The sequence below is a fragment of the Populus trichocarpa genome, chromosome 10 (assembly GCF_000002775.5).
Source record: "Populus trichocarpa isolate Nisqually-1 chromosome 10, P.trichocarpa_v4.1, whole genome shotgun sequence".
Lineage (NCBI taxonomy): Eukaryota > Viridiplantae > Streptophyta > Magnoliopsida > Malpighiales > Salicaceae > Populus > Populus trichocarpa.
Window position 1 is genome coordinate 9,012,987 of NC_037294.2, and position 17,623 is coordinate 9,030,609.

A 17,623-nucleotide genomic window follows, 5' to 3' on the forward strand; every position below is an offset into this window, starting at 1 on the left:
TTATATATTATATTATATATGTACATATTTTTATTTTCTATATTAAAACGCGTTATCTTTGTTGTTTGTAAGTAAAAAATTACGGCGGATTAATGGATCCTGCTACCACCAGGACCTAATAGCGTGAGACCCTGTTGCGAGTAGGATCCCATTGGCGTGAGGTTCTATTGCCTGCAAGATCCCATAGTGCTGGGTCCTTTAGGACCCATTAGTGTTGGATCCTGCAAGACCCATCAGCTTTGGGTCCTGCGGCAATCAAAACCCATAAAAAAGTGTTGGTCTTGCCACCAGCAGAACCCAATACTGTAATGTGTTTTTCTTTTTTCTTATTTTTTTCTTAAAGGGTAAAGAGGAAATATTATTATTATATTATTGTTATTGTTATTGTTCTTTTTATCATTAATAAATTCAAAGAGAAAAATGATTACTATTGAAGAAAAACCATAAATTTTATTTGAAGAGATTAAAAACATAAAAACTTGGGTCAGGCAAGTTTAACATTATTATTAATATTCTAAATATTATTATTTTTATTATAGTTAATATTATTAGTATAATAATTAATAAATTTGAAAACAAATATCATTAATATTGAAAAACAACCATAGATTTGATTTGAAGGGTAAAATTAAAAATTATTATTATTATCATCATTAATAAATTTGAAAAACAATATTATTACTATCAAATAAAAATAATAAATTTTATTTAAAGGGATTAAAAACTATAAAAACTTGGGCCAAATAAATTTAATATTATTATTAATATTATAAATTTTATTAAATTCATTAATATATTAAATTTGCAATGAATTTCATTACTATTTAAAAAAAACATAGATTTGATTTGAAGGGTAAAATCAATTATCATCATAATCATCATCATCATCTACGCGGAGAAGACGGTTATAAGTAGGATTTGGGTGCGGCTCTGCAGCCAGACCCAGAGATATTGGTTATGGCTGCACAACCACACCTTTATTTATTAGGTGTTGCTCCGCAGCTACACCCAATAGATAAACCTGATTGGATTGGGTCCTTCTGCCAACTTTTACACCCAATAGCAGGACCTGATTGGCTTCGATCCTGTTGCCAGCAGCACCCAACACCTATCAACGTTGGGTCCAGTACCAGTAAGACCCAAAAGCTTTGGGTCTGGCGAAACTAGACCCATCGACGATGGGTTCTGTTGACAGCTGAATCTATCAGCGTTGGGTCCTGTTAATCAGCAAGGCCCAAAAGTTGTGGGTCTTTCTGTCAGACTCAATGCTATTGGATCTGGCTTGCACTAGACCCAAGACACTTAAAACAATTTCTACATTTGACAAAAAAATTCTTTTTGACACGCTGCGGAGCACAGACTAATATGTTAGATATCAAACAATAGCGTGTGTACTGGATTACTGTGGAAATTATTTTTTATATAAAAATATAATAAAATAATATTTTTTATTTTTTATAAATTATTTTTAAGATTAAAATTTAAAATGATTAAAAAATAAAAAATTGTTTTGAAAAAAACAATTCATATTTTTAAAAACATAGTTTAAAAAGCTACTAGATGCCATGTCCGCGCGATACCGCGAGCTTGTGCATTGTCGTGGGTTTGTGGAAAAAATCATAAAAAAAAAAAAAAAATCATATGGAGAAAACTTGTTGCAATCCACAATGTTTTCAAGGAAAAAACTATAAAGCTAAATTCTCAACCAGCTTAATATTAAAAAAATAAAATCGACAAAGATAATTTTGAAAAAAATCATAACAAAAAAAAACGAAATGAAAAAAAATCATGCAGGGAAACACTATAGCAAATAGTGTTTCCTGAGAAAATCTACAGTTGTAATTCTCAACCATTTCAATATTAAAATAATAAAATCGATAAAGATAATTTTAAAAAAAAATCATAAAAAAAAATCATGTGGGGGAACACGGTAGCAATCCACAGTGTTTTAAAGAAAAAAAACTATGAAGTTAAATTCTCAACCAGCTTAATATGAAAAAAAAATCGACAAAGACAATTCTGGAAAAAAAATCATAAAAAAGAACAAAAAAACGATGTGCGGAAACACTGTAGCAATCCACGATATTTTAAAGAAAAAAACTACAAAGCTAAATTCTCAACTAGCGCAATATTAAAAAAATAAAATCGACAAAAACCATTCTGAAAAGAAAAACACAAAAAAAAGAAAAAGAAAAGAAAGAAGAAGACAATTTTGGAAAAAACAAAGCAAAAAAAAATGAAAAAAAATAGAAAAACAAACATGCGGGGAAAGTTAAAGCTAAATTCTCAACCAGCTCAATATTAAAAAAAATTGACAAAGATAATTTAAAAAAAAACATGTGAGGAAGCACTGTAGCAAAATAAAAACCTTGTGGGGAAACATTGTAGCAATCCATAATGTTTTTTTTTAAAAAAACTATGAAGCAAAATTTTCAACCAGCTCAATTTAAAAAAAAAATCAAAAAATATAATTTTGAAAAAAAACACAAAAAAAACAAAAAAAAAACAAAAAAAAAGACAATCTTGGGGAAAAAAAGGAAAAAAAACATGTAAAACCCAAAAAAAGGAAAAAAATGAAAATAAATGTTGGGAAAAATAAAAAAAACACAAAAATAAAATAAAAAGAAGACAATCTTGGAAAAAAAAAACATGTAAAACAAATCAAAAAAAATGAAAAAAATATGGGGACTTTCCCCACACATTTTAGAGTATTACTAGTTACATGACCCGCGCGATGATGCGGGTTAATTTTTTTTATATATAAATAAAATTTAAAAAAAAACTAAGATCTAAAAATATTAGGTTTTTCTGTAAAGCTATATCCAAGAGTTTTGGGTTTGACTGCAACGCCTGACGCAAAAATAATATTTATAATTCTTTATCCTTTGAAAATGTTATGTACAAGATCAAATGTATCTTATGTTTTGAGCATAATGAGTAAACGTAAATCTAATCCATGTAAAAGTAATAGAAAAATAGTTAATAATAATCTTAAGTACTGAAAAATAACTAAAATGTTTTTCTAATCTATGAAAGAAAAGAGCTAGTAATTCATGATTATTTAAATGCTAGTTTTTAATTAAATATTGAAAATAAAAATTTAATTTGATTATATTATATTCTACATAATAATGATGCTATGAGTTGAAAGAATTTTAAATAAAAGATCAAAATAGATTTTACAACTAAAATTAAATATATCTCTATATTTGAAGGAACAAAAAATTTTTTTAGTAATTCTAATATTATTGATCCAGTAGCTATGTTTTTTTATTTTATTTCCTTTTCACTTTCTAGAACTGCATTTGGACTTCCACCATCATTGCATGGGTGGAGGGAGTACATCAGCAGAAATACGAGATCCCAACAGGAAACAACTAAACAAAGAACATAAAGATCAAACTTGCATTTCTCCGACAGAGAGAGAGAGAGAGAGGATACACCCTTGCATGGGTTTTGTTTTCTACATAAAATCCATTCGTGTCAAGTTCACAACGTGCAACAAGAAAATATTCATGTTGACAAGGGCTTCAAAACACAGATTGAGATTCTAAAGAACACTAGTCATCCACAGTCAAAAGGGATCACAAATCAGTACCCTGTTCTCTTCCTTTTGCTAGAAATCAGTATTGAATTTTGTCGAACGAAGACTGCATACAATTTTGAGGGGAAGAAAAAACAAAGCAGTGCTTCTTTGCGCCATTGTCTCCTTATCTGGTAGCTATGGAGAAACTTCTTTAAAATAGCAGTACTTTCTCCATCTACAAGTTGAGATGCCTAAATTTTAAACCAAAAGCAACCTCTATCCACTGGGGCTACTTCAATGATTTCCCTTTTGTGGTCATTTGATCTTGTACATAACATTTTCAAAGGATAAAGAGTTTTGGGTTTGACTGCAACGCCTGACCCAAAATTTTTTAAAAAAACTAAGATCTAAAAATATTAGGTCTTGCAGGTTCTTTTATTGCTTGATTTCTCCATCAAATCGAACACAACTTGCACGAAACGGATCCCCTACAGTTCCTCTACAACCCCATGTGAACGTTGCAGGATGAATGACAACACGGCGTCACCGGGGACGGCGTGAAGAGGTCAATGCAGGCAGCCTTTTCCTGCAGATTTGACAACTCAGGGAGGCTACTTTGAACCAACGGTTGGGATCCTTCCCAACAGAATCAAGGCTGAAATTTTTTCCCGGTATAGACAAGATTGCCCTCTTCCACCGCCTATAAATAGAGGCGGAGTTGATGGCCTGATGGAGGAGAAAATCGAGTCCAAAGTTGACAAAAAAACCAGCCTCCTCCCTAGTTTTTTTTTTCTTTTTCTGCAACAAGTCTCTCTCTCTACACTCTCTCTCACCGTGCTCTCAGCGACTCCAAGCCACGCCGCCACCAGCTCGTCTTCCACCCTCTCCACCACACTTATTCCTCTCCACCGAAAGCACCTCCTTTTTCCTCCACAACGGCAGCAGCCCATCAACACCATCATTTTCATTTTCTTTCTTCTCCAGTATCGGCAACAGCAGCACCGACTCCTCCACAGACGCCGCCACCAGCTTCAGGGCGACTACTCGGACCACCTCCAACCTCACTCCAGGTCGGTGACATCAACTGCTTCTCCCCCCCGCAAGGTTGCCTCCCGCTCCACTCCGCGGGCTGCAACTGCAAAGTTGCATATAGAACGTGAACTTACTGTTCACGTTCTGCACATAATTCATTTCACTTGGGTCAAGCCAGTTCTGGCCCAGACCAAATGTTTGGGCCGGGTCCGGCCCGGCCCCCAAAAAGGAGAGAAAGAAAGTATGTTGGGCCGATATCGGCCCAATCTTTTTGGGGCCGATATCGGCCCACTGTTTCTGGGTTTATGTCTGGCCCAGTCATCTGGGTCGGCCCAGCCCACCTGTTTTAATAATATTTATTTAATATATAATATTATATTATATATTTCTTTTAAAAAAAACAAAAAATTCCAAAAAAATTTCAAAAATCCTTTGAAAAAAATTGTGATTTTCTCAAATATTTTTTTTACCAATTTTGCATAATATCGGGTTGTATATTTACACTGTAAAATACAAATCCTGTATTAAAATACCTGGTTTTCTCTGAAATATTTCAAAAAAAAGAAAATTAAAACATTCTAAAAAAGAAAAAATATTTTATTGCATACGGCCAAATCCTAAAATTTTTCCAAGCATATTTTTCATATAAAAAAATGAAAACAAAAATTGCATCTTTTTCATGTTTAAAAAATCCAAAAATGGATATCGTAACCAATTTATGATTATCCACTAGGATTTGGTCAACATGTCAAAAACCTTTTTCTAATTTTTTTAGGGTCCAGATGTAGACTTTAATATTTATGGGTGTAAAATTACACGATAAAATACACCCTCAAGTATTAAAGATACAAGGTGTAAAAATACGATGCTAAAATTCAGACTTTAAAACGGTTAGGATTTAACCCAATAAGGTAGAGACTTTCTCATGAAACGAGATCTGCCTTGAGCCTTAGAAAAGACCAACGAATAGAAACCCAACTTGGAAAAAAACAATCAAACAATAATGCAGCTTACCTTAGGTAGGGTGCACTAGGTGTGATGCGTCTTCCCCTTGCACAACCAGTCCCTTACTCAGACTCTCGCAGACCATAGGTTCCTAGTGACCATAATACTAGGTGGCGACTCCTGAATCTTAATCATAATTTTATGATTAAATCCAAAAAAATCTTCCTAACACACCTCACATAGGAGGCACGACAGAAAGCCTTCTTTGTCGCCAGACGACATCGCACCGGCGCTCGCGCACCCCGCGACAAAGATAATTTAAAAAAAAAACCATAATAAAAAAAATTATGTGGGGAAAGACTGTAACAATCCACAGTTTAAAAAAAAATAAAACTAAATTTCTAAACAGCTTAATATAAAAAAAAAAAGAAAAAAAAAAAGAAGGTCTTCGGTGGCCATTGATAGCTATGCGATGAACTACTCAAAATGCTAGAACAATTGCAAATCCCAGTTGCTATGTAATGGAACTTCCAGGCTAAGGCTCCTTTAAATTACCTGCACGCCCGGCGTAGGAAATTATTATTCTAATTATTCAACGACAACTTCAAGACATGGCTGGCGTCGGGTGATGACGAAGACATTATGACGTAGGTCTGCTGAAGTGGACCAAGTGGTATTCGCATTATCACGTGCTTCTACAACTCTCCTCTTGCTTTTTTTTTTTAATCTCCTTTTTTTTGTTTTTGTTTGTGTTCTAGTTTTATCCATGGTTTGATAATTGTTTTGTGAGTTTGTTATTAAATGTATTTTGTGCTTTTATCTTTTTAATAAAATCTTTATATTTATTGATTAAAAAAAATACTTAATTTGTTTTTTTAATTAGAAAATTATTCTCTTCTGGTTTTGCTGCATTTGAAAATGAATTTTTCTATCAAAATTTTTTTTTCTAATATAAATCAATAATCATATGTAAATCAAAGTTGAAATGAACGAACAAACAAACTATGTACATGGCATCTTCCGTAGGAAGCTTAGGAAAGGATGAAGGCCAAGAATAATGTAAAATAAAAACCTATGCCTCCACTACCAATAATGTAAAAAAAATTATTGAGAAAAATAAATCATGAAAATGTACTTCCAGCTCCAGTCATCCAAAGCTTCTTAAGTCTTAGAAAAAAACATTTAACACAAATCTCGATATAATTCATATGTTAATTAAATTCTCAAAGATATCGAGAGAATTCTTGATTAGATTTTTAACGTAGTCTATTTTCTATCAAATGTGACTTGATAATAATCATATGCATCAAAATAAATTCTCTTTAAATAGTTATTGGTTTTTTTCTTTTTTTTTATGTTTTTTGTTTTATTTTTTCTAAAATTATCTTTATTGATTTTATTTTTTTAATATTTATTCGCAGTTATAACACCATCAAACATATTTATTTTATAAACTCGTGATAATGTGCTAGCATGCTATTTAGTATCAAATTATAGTGTGTGTATAGTATTACTGTGGAGATTATTTTTTAAAATATTTTTATATGAAAATAATATTTTTTATTTTTAAAAAATTATTTTTAATATTAAAATTTAAAATGATAGAAAAAAATATAAAAAAATTATTTTAAAAAAACAATTTATATTTTTAAAAACACAGTTTAAAAAGCTATTCCAAACAGCGCTGGATCCACCACGCAGCTTGGGCTTACGTCCCTTTACGAAAGATGAGATTCACAATAACAAGAGAAGAAGGGTTACTGCTACAATTACAGGAATATTTGCTCTAAAGGTGAAGTTTCTCCATCCAACCAGGTAGAAACAAAGAGAGTGGCACGATGGCATCAATTTTATTAGACGAGTGCTATAAGTTTGGAGTTCACAATTACTATTTCTTCTATTAGAAAACACATTGCAATGTATGTATATTCTTTTTTATGTTGAAAATTTTTAACGAAGGGCGGGTTAACTAGTTAATAGGGTTAACTAGTTAATAGTCTCATGTTCTTTAGAAATTGAAGGGATTAAACACTAAAGTAACTAACTTTCCTCGCCAAAAAAAAGGTATGGTTTGATTTTTTAACATATGATTGAAATTTAAGTTTTAATCGCCACTAGATTGGTAGCCTGCATGCCATGTCACGCGCTAGCAGGATTAATTTTTTTTTCATCGGAAGAAAAAAATGCTTAGTCATTTTATATTGGATTAATATGATTAAAACAATAGGAATGATAAGCATTTTCCTCTACGAATGAGGAAAACCTCATAACAAGTGATGGAGATTTGAGAACAACAAGCAACCATGGATTCCCAAGTTTCAAATGGGTCACAGGATTCACATAAACTTAGCCAATCCGGTTATTTATTCTTCGTATCGAAATACAGGACATGAAAATCCTTCAGCAACACACCTCTTAATTACATATCAATAACAGCAAAGACATCCACATCTTCACACACATGCAACAAACACCTTACATCGCACGCTTCTTATAGCAGAAAGCCCATAAAACCAGATACAAGGAGCGCTTGCCCGCTTAAGCTCTGCGGCACACATCTCCATCGCAGTTCCATCCTTCCTTTCCCTTTTCACTTCCAGTATCTTCATCTTCCTTCAACGCACATTTCGGGTGAAGATCAAAGTCACATTGTTTGCAATAGAAAGACCAACTATGTCCTGTTTCACGACAGCCATTGCAAACATATGCTTTGCGTTTAGTACGAATCAGCTCATGCTCAGTATGAAGTTCGTGTTTCACTTTCTCTGGCCACCCCTTTTCCTTTTCCTCAAGCTCCTCCTCCAATTGCTTTAGATGTTCCTCGGTAAATGGAAAAGCATCTGCCCCGTAAGCTGTCAAGTGCTTCCGAGCTTCCTTGGTAATGGTCCGGCCACTTGGGCCAATCGCTACAGCTGCAGGAATGCCTTGAATTTTGAATTTCCGACTCAGGATTTGTTTCCTTCCATCAACAAATGGAAGGGCTAACCAAGGCATTTCAGAATAGAACTCGTCAAAGGTGGATTGATCGCTGTCGCTTGAGATGAAGATCACCTCGAATGCGTTGTCTTTTCCTTTAATTGTGTGGTATGCTTCAATTAGCTTGGGTAAAAAGGCACGACATGGAGGGCACCATTGAGCTGAGAAGTAAAGAAGAATGTTCTTTCCAACTAGTTCAGACACTGGGACCTAATCAAGAACAAACCACTTGAATGATAAAAAAAACCTTTGCTAATGAATTCAATTAGTGATGATATGAAAGTTATTGAAAGTAATGCATAACATGCGAGGTAGCATAAAACAAGAAAATTACCTTGGAGCCACTTTTGTCAATCACAAAATCATTTTCCCCAATAACCAAAACTGATTCAAGCGTCTGCGATTCCAGTTTTGCCTTTTCTATTGCAGCTAGCTCGTCAAGCTTTTCCGGTGTAAATGGGTAGGCTTCAATACCATGTTCTTCGATTAGTTCAGCTACATTTGAGTTCAAAGTCTTCCCATCTTGGCCAATTATGACAAGATTAGGAATTGTGCTAAGTTCAAAATACCGCACTAGCTTCTCGCAGCTCTTGTCATTAAATGGCAATGCCAACCAAGGCATTGTCTCAAAACTCTCTTTGAAGTCTTCTTCTTCGTCGTCTAGAGATATTAGGACTACTTCAAAGTTCTCTCCTTTTTCCTTGAGCGTCTTATACAATTCCACTAGTTTTGGAGTGAATTCACAGCACATCGTATGGATTGAAAAACACAAGCCAACCAATTTTCCTTCAAGGTCCAACAAAGGGATCTGCCATTACAGATAGCAAAAACGTGAATTATGGCATCATCAATTCAATTTCAAAACTAGCTAATTGAATGGACCATCTACCTTTTTTCCATCATTTGAAATCACATAATCACGTGAGCTGGAAACCAAGATAGAGCTTATGGTTTGATTCTTCTTAGCATTCTCTTCTTGCTTTTTCAGGAAATTCAGTCTATCAAGGTTGAACGGATACCCATCCACGCCATGTTCCATGACAGTGCTGACCCCATCATCGCATGAAACCTTGCCATTCGTATCAAAAATGACAAGATGAGGGATTCCTCTTACTTCGAACACTTCCTTAAGACGTAGGCGGGTCTCCGTATCAGAGAAGGGAATAGCAAGCCATGGCATTTCGGAGAAGTATGTGTTGAATGATTCATCGTCTCCGTCAGAAGAAATGAAGACCACCTCAAAGTCCCCTTTGGATGATAGCTGTTCATAGACTTCTACCAACAACGGAGTGAAATTACGGCACGGCCCGCACCATGAACCAGAGAAATAGAATCCCACAATCTTCCCAACCAAATTGCTGACCCTAACCTAAAATTAGTGTCGAGCATAATCAGAAAAAAAAACATTAGCCCTTGCATTAAGAGGGTAAACAAAAATTGAGGCTTTTCTTAATCATAAAAGCTCTAGAAATTGGTCATAAACTTGTTCTTCTGCAAGGCTCGCACTCTAATTTAAACATGATATCCATCTTAATTACGAGAAAAACAGAAATCCATAAGCTAAAAGCAGTACCTGGTCACCATTGTTGCGGATGAGAGAGTCCCTCTCTTCCGACGAAAGAAGCGATGAAAGGTCGTGCGAAACGTCCTCGTTGGCCATTGTTAAGTGATGAACTACTCAAAAGGCTAGAACAATCGCCGATTCCAAATGCTATGTATTATAGGTTCCTTTTAAGTTACTTGCACAACAAGCAATACTAAAAAATGAATTAATTAGCAACGGATTATTTCGTTGCAGATAATACTAAAATCCGTTGCTAAAATAATTTAGTAACAGAATCAGCAACGGATAAAATCTAGTGTAGATTTGTCATTATTGATTTTTCAGCAACAGATAATCCGTTGCTGATTCACGGATAATCCGTTGCTAATTCTAGCAACGGATTATCAGTTGCTGATTGTCAGCAACGGATTTGCTGATTCACGAAATTAACAACGGATTTTCCGTTGCTGAATATATTATTTTTATTAAATTAATTTTTTATTTATGAATTTTAATTTGTTTAATTAATTATTTATAGATATTTTAAAAATTATAGAATATATATAACCAACATAAATTAATATTAAAAATAAATGCATCACTAATAAAAAAATGAAATAAAAATAATGTTCATATTATAAAAATTTAGTTAAACTTGCATTAATACAAACGAAATTAATGGTATAATAACAAATTAAATTAATAAAGACAAATGATATTATAAAAAATTACATTAACAATACGAGCACCTATGTCTTAGAAAGAGGGCTAAGGGAGATGGAAAGTATTCCTTACATTTCGTCTGCCATTTAGTCTTCCAAGCCGTGAACTTACATTAACAGTACGAGCACCTACAGCGGAATAAGACAAGAAGAAGTAGACTTGAACTTATAATAAGGCAAGAAGAAGTAGAATTGAATAAGATCAGATCGAGGAACTCATATGCTAAAAGCAGTACCTGATCACCATTGTTGCGGATGAGAAAGTCCCTCTCTTCTGAAGAAAGAAGCGTTGAAAGGTCGAGGGAAACGTCTTCGGTGGCCATAGTTAGCTATGTGATGAACTACTCAAAAGGCTAGAACAATTGCCAATCCCAGTTGCTATGTAATGGAACTTCCAGGCTAAGGCTCCTTTAAATTACCTACACGCCCGGCCTAGGAAATTATTGTTCTAATAATTCAACGACGACTTCAAGACTTGGCTGGCGTCGGGTGATGACGAAGACATTATGACGTAGGTCTGCTGAAGTTGTTGGTATTAGCATTATGACGAAGACATTATAATAATTTGTTTATTATTATAAAAAATTTGTTTATTATGTGTTGTGTGGAATTCCTGCCTCTTCATGTTTGGAGCTCGACAAAGTTCGAGTTATTTTCATTAGTGTTAGCCCAAAAACCTCTTCATGTAATGGAACTTCCAGGCTAAGGCTCCTTTAAATTACCTGCACGCCCGGCCTAGGATATTATTTTTCTAATTTGTCAACGACGACTTCAAGACATGGCTGGCATCGGGTGATGACGAAGACATTATGACGTAGGTCTGCTGAAGTGGTATTCGCATTATCACGTGCTTCTACAACTCTCCTCTTGCTTTTTTTTTTTTAATCTCCTTTTTTTGTTTTTTTTTGTATTCTAGTTTTATCCATGGTTTGATAATTTTTTTTGAGTTTGTTATTAAATGTATTTTGTGTTTTATCTTTTTAATAAAATCTTTATATTTCTTGATACAAAAAAATCCTTAATTGGTTTTTTTAATTAAAAAATTATTCTCTTTTGTTTTTGATGCATTTGAAAATGAATTTTTCTATCAAATTTTTTTTCTAATACAAATCAATAATCATATGTAAAGCATAGTTGAAATGAACGAACAAACAAACAAACAAACTATATACATGTCTCTATTTCAATAAAGAGACCTATATTTTAAAAATAATGATATTGCATATATTTAATAATTATAAATAAAATTATATTGTGTATTTGAGCCACATCATGACTCTATTTCAATAAAGAGACCTATATTTCCACGGGAAAAAGAAAGAGTTTTTAAATGCAATACGTTGTCATAAGTCGTGACTTTTCCACACTCAAAAGTGCACTATACATATATGTCATTATACTTTATCGAACACTCCAAATGTAATTAAATTAGTCAATTAATTGTAAGTGAGGGAAGTTAATGAATTTCCACTCTAAAATGTTCAAATTCATTATCCGCTTTCAATTTTATCCTGATTAAATCAGGTTAAGTAGATGACTTTCTTCATTCGTAGGTATCCAATAGATATCCTAATCTATTTTTTAAATAATTTTATAAAAATAAAACAAAACTAAAAAAATAAAATATTCCCTCATTTATGAATCATAAAACTATGAAATTAAATTAAATATAAAACCAAGAGATGTTGTTAGTTTAGTGTTGTTGCACCGTGGACGAAAACTTAAAAAATCACGGATTGAAATAGTGCTATAGTTTTTTCTGAAATTTTTTTCATTATAGGAACCAAACACTTTTTTAATTTTTTTTAACTTTGACATTTCATTAATCGAGAATTTGGACTTATTGGTTGGTTTTTTTTTGGTTTTCTATATATTTTTTTAAATTAAATGTCTTTACATTAGGGTGATGTTGGATTTTACAAAATAGAATTCTATTTTATTGCATACAAAAATTTAAGATTTAGGGGGCCAAAATTGACAGCGAGCAAGAATTTAAGGTTTTTTTATTTGATAAATGTTCATTTCACATCATTTTACTTTGAAAGATTTATGTTTTGATCCAAAACTCTATTTTAATCACATTTCAGTCTATGAGATTTAGAAAAAAGATAAAAATTCATTGAAAATAACGAATGAGAGAGAAACACATATACTGACAAGGTTTTGTTTGTGAAAATAGCTAAAATGTGTGTCAATGTGTTATTCTTGACAAGAAAAGTGCTACCATAATGTTTTTAAGTTTTATATTGTCAAAAAAAAGATAGATCAAGGTTGAGAGAATTATTTTTAGGTTAAACTTTGTGTTTTAAAATTATTTTAGAGTATCTTTTTAGTTGATAGATTAATTTAAAGAAAATCTAAAAGTATGTATGAGATGTTTTTAGATAAAAACATATTAAAAAATAAAATTTTAAATAAAAAACACCAACCCAATTCTTCAACCACTTCTCTGTTACAAAATAAAAAATAAAGCAAATGATGTGGAAAAAAAAAAGCAAGCAAATGATTGTCATTTGTTTTATTTAAAAAAAAAACAATAAAGGACAAATACTATCGGCATGTTTGGGAACGCGGCTGCGGCTGCGTTCCTAAAAAATTTGAATTTTTTTTTTTTTTTTACTAAAATTTAATATGGTTTGTATGGTTTGGATCGTTTTGATGTGCTGATGTCAAAAATAATTTTTAAAAAATGAAAAAACATCATTGGCATGTATTTTGGCACGAAAAATTATTTGAAAAGCACTAACAACCACACTGCCAAACATGCTCTATGTCATCCATCAAAGAAAAAATAAAATGGCTCTTTCATCTTTTGGATAAGCATGCCGAGTCACTTGGCCCCACAAACATAGTTTGTTTTTAGCCTCTATTTTATTATTTTTTGAATCTTTATCCTTGAGTTTTAATTTATTTCATTAAAATTAATTATTTAAAAACACATCAAGGATATTATTTTAGTAAATACTTAAATTATTAAGAATATAAATGAAATATTATTTTATTAGATATCATTTAATTTTTATTTTATTTTAAAATAAAATTATAATATTCTTTTTATAATATTAGTAAGAGGTTGACTGGATAAACCTATAACCTAGATGTTTTCCCAAGTTAGTTTTGAATGAATGGAGTGTTATTAGTTAGTTCAGCGTGATAATTGGACTGAAAATCTTTCGTTCTAAATTATCAACCATTCAGAATTGTTTTGTGCGTGAGGATGCCAAATTACCAAAACTAAACCTTATTTAGAATCCATCACCTATCAATAGTGATGTAAGAGTTCCAGCTTGTTTTCTGCAGCTGTGCCAAAACCTGGAGGGTCTATACTAACCCAGCAGTGTTCTTCCCCCGTCGTAAGGTAAGAGCCCAGCAGTGTCCTTCCTCCGTCGTAGAGGGGTCCATACACGAGATGGTCAGAGATAGTAAGTGATTTCAGAATATGCCATTTCAGACTGCAACAATTGATAAGGTTTTGTGGCTGTCATGGCGAAGGCAAATTTAAAGCACATGAGATTCAGTGGTGGGAAGCTATGGAACGTGGCAAAAAGAAACAGCGAGAACATGAAACACGCATTTGAACATGAAAAAGTAAATAAGCTGAACATAATTAATGGGCCATAGAAGCGAAGGTTTTTTCAATGGCTTCAAACTTTTTGGCAGCGTGCTTGATTGTTGTCGCCGAGTTTCTTGGCAGTGTGCTTGCTTGAATTGTGGATGTATCACATGGATGATATTTTCGTTCTTTCGAGGCATCAAATAATATGGTGTCACGAGAATTAAGCAAATAGAAAAGCATTAAATTTACGGAAATCTTTTCCTGTGGTCTTGGTGTAGTTGTTGGCTTTGCTAACTTCTCCAAGCTCACCACTAATCCTATCTGTCCTTTGCGTCCCATGAACTGATACAAGCAATAGCCTGCCCGTGATTCTGGTTTAATTGATTGCAGACATGTTCATCAACAAACGCAGGTGTCCACCCTCCAAATAACTGCCATGAACCCAGTTTCCACCTGCTGGGATTTCATTTGTCTTTCTTAGTTCTGAGTTCGAATTAATGCTGCTTTCTTGATTCTGAAATCCGCCTCAACAAGTAATTTGAGAAGGCAAAGAGGGGGGGAAATGACTATCCAGTTGCTTGGATTGGAAATTCTAGTTCTTTTACGGTGGAGTTACAATGGTTTCATTGTATAATGTTGGTTAAGTCACAATCAGCCCAGTTTTTGTATTTAATCAGCATTACAATTACAGGAATATTTGCTCCTGAGGTGAAGCTGTTTCTTCATCCAGCCACATAGAAACAAAGAGAGCGGCACAATGGCATCATGCATAGCATTTTCCTTTAGGAATGACAAAAACCTCATATCAAGTGATTGAGCTATGAGAACAACCATCAACCATGGATTCCCAAGTTTCAAATGGGTCACAGGATTCACAAAAACACACAGAGCTGTTTATTTATTTTTCGTATCCAAATACAGGACATGAAAACCCTTTCAGCCTCACACTTCTTAGATACATAACGACAACAGGAGAGACATCCCCACTATATTCACACACATGCAACAAACATCTTCCATTGCATACTTACTACAGCAGAAAGCCCATAAAACCAGACACAAGCAGCGCTTGCCTGCTTAAGCTCTGCGGCACACATCTCCATCGCAGTTCCATCCTTCCTTTCCCTTTTCAATTCCAGTATCTTCATCTTCCTTCAAAGCACACTTAGGGTGAAGATCAAAGTCACATTGTTTGCAATAGAAAGACCACCTATTTCCAGTTTCCCCACAGCCATCGCAAATATATGTTTTGCGTTTAGTACGTATCAGCTCATGCTCAGTATGAAGTTCGTGTTTCACTTTCTCTGGCCACCCCTTTGCCTTTTCCTCAAGCTCCTCCTCCAATTGCTTTAGATGTTCCTCGGTAAATGGAAAAGCATCTGCCCCGTAAGCTGTCAAGTGCATCCGAGCTTCCTTGGTAATGGTCCGGCCACTTGGGCCAATCGCTACAGCTGCAGGAATGCCTTGAATTTTGAATTTCCGACTCAGGATTTGTTTCCTTCCATCACCAAATGGAAGGGCTAACCAAGGCATTTCTGAATAGAACTCGTCAAAGGTGGATTGATCTCTGTCGCTTGAGATGAAGATCACCTCAAATGCATTGTCTTTTCTTTTAATTGTGTGGTATGCTTCAATTAGCTTGGGTAAAAAGGCACGACATGGAGGGCACCATTGAGCTGAGAAGTAAAGAAGAATGTTCTTTCCAACTAGTTCAGACACTGGGACCTAATCAAGAGCAAACCATTTGAATAATATAAAAAACCTTAGCTAATGAATTCAATTCGTGATAATAAGAAAGTTATTGAAAGTAATGCAATAACAACATGCGAGGTTAGCATAGAACAAAAAACATTACCTTGGAGCCACTTTTGTCAATCACAAAATCATTTTCCCCATTAACCAAAACTGACTCAAGCGTCTGCGATTCCAGTTTTGCCTTTTCAATTGCAGCTAGCTCGTCAAGCTTTTCCGGTGTAAATGGGTAGGCTTCAATACCATGTTCTTCGATTAGTTCAGCTACATTTGGGTTCAAAGTCTTCCCATCTTGGCCAATTATGACAAGATTAGGAATGGTTCTAAGTTCAAAATACCGCACTAGCTTCTCGCAGCTCTTGTCCTTAAAAGGCAATGCCAACCAAGGCATTGTCTCAAAACTCTCTTTGAAGTCTTCTTCTTCGTCGTCTAGAGATATTAGGACTACTTCGAAGTTCTCTCTTTTTTCCTTGAGCGTCTTATACAGTTCCACTAGTTTAGGAGTGAATTCACGGCACATCCTATGAGCATGGGCTGAAAAATACAAGCCAACCAATTTTCCTTCAAGGTCCAACACAGGGATCTGCCATTACAGATAGCAAAAATGTCAATTATGGCATCATCAATTCAATTTCAAAACTAGCTAATTGAATCAAACATCTACCTTTTTTCCATCATTTGAAATCACATAATCACGTGAGCTGGAAACCAAGATAGAGCTTATGGTTTGATTCTTCTTAGCATTCTCTTCTTGCTCTTTAAGGAAATTCAGTCTATCAAGGTTGAACGGATACCCATCCACGCCATGTTCCTTGACATGTCTGACTCCATTATCGCAGGAAACCTTACCATTAGTATCAAAAATGACAAGCCTAGGGATCCCTCTTACTTTGAACACTTCCTTAAGACGTTGGCGGGTCTCCGTATCAGAGAAGGGAATAGCAAGCCAAGGCATTTCGGAGAAGTATGTGTTGAAGGATTCATCGTCTCCGTCAGAAGAAATGAAGACCACCTCAAAGTCCCCTTTGGATGATAGTTGTTCATAGACTTCTACCAACAATGGAGTGAAATTACGGCATGGGCCGCACCACGAACCAGAGAAATAGAATCCCACAATCTTCCCAACCAAATTGCTGACCTTCACCTAAAAATTAGTGTCGAGCATAATCAGAAAAAAAACATTAGCCCATAAATTAAGAGGGTAAACAAAAACTGAGGCTTTTCTTAATCATAAAAGCTCTAGAAATTGGTCATAAACTTGTTCTTCAGCAAGGCTCGCAGTCTAATTTAAACATGATATCCATCTTAATTACGAGAAAAACCTGCAAGTTTAATAAGACAAGTAGAAGTGGATCGCATAAGACCAGAGAAATCCATAAGCTAAAAGCAGTACCTGGTCACCATTGTTGCGGATGAGAAAGTCCCTCTCTTCCGACGAAAGAAGGGATGAAAGGTCGTGCGAAACGTCTTCGTTGGCCATTGTTAAGTGATGAACTACTCAAAAGGCTATAACAATTGTCGATTCCAAACGCTATTTATTGGGACAAACTGGGATGGTTCCTTTTAAGTTA

General features: G+C 34.2%; 1 protein-coding gene across 6 annotated transcripts in view; it reads right to left on the bottom strand.

The window, feature by feature from the left end:
• Positions 1–17,623, bottom strand: part of LOC7477023 (probable nucleoredoxin 1) — a 102,231-nt gene that overhangs the window by 64,346 nt on the left and 20,262 nt on the right. For 2 of the 6 annotated variants that reach the window (XR_008060212.1, XR_008060211.1), the window contains exons 1-5: positions 17,446–17,611; positions 16,717–17,196; positions 16,156–16,635; positions 15,511–16,025; positions 7,978–8,174 (exon numbers count right to left, since the gene is read on the bottom strand). Coding sequence is in view for 4 of the 6 variants with exons in the window: in XM_052456043.1 (XP_052312003.1) it covers positions 8,042–8,174; positions 15,511–16,025; positions 16,156–16,635; positions 16,717–17,196; positions 17,446–17,532 (1,695 nt within the window). In the remaining 2 variants the exon portion in view is untranslated. Of the gene's footprint in view, positions 1–7,838; positions 8,690–8,813; positions 9,288–9,368; positions 9,849–10,980; positions 11,164–11,466; positions 11,510–15,171; positions 16,026–16,155; positions 16,636–16,716; positions 17,197–17,445; positions 17,612–17,623 lie in introns of those variants that run through there. The other 4 variants (XM_052456043.1, XM_052456044.1, XM_052456046.1 and 1 more) reach the window with 4 other exon arrangements.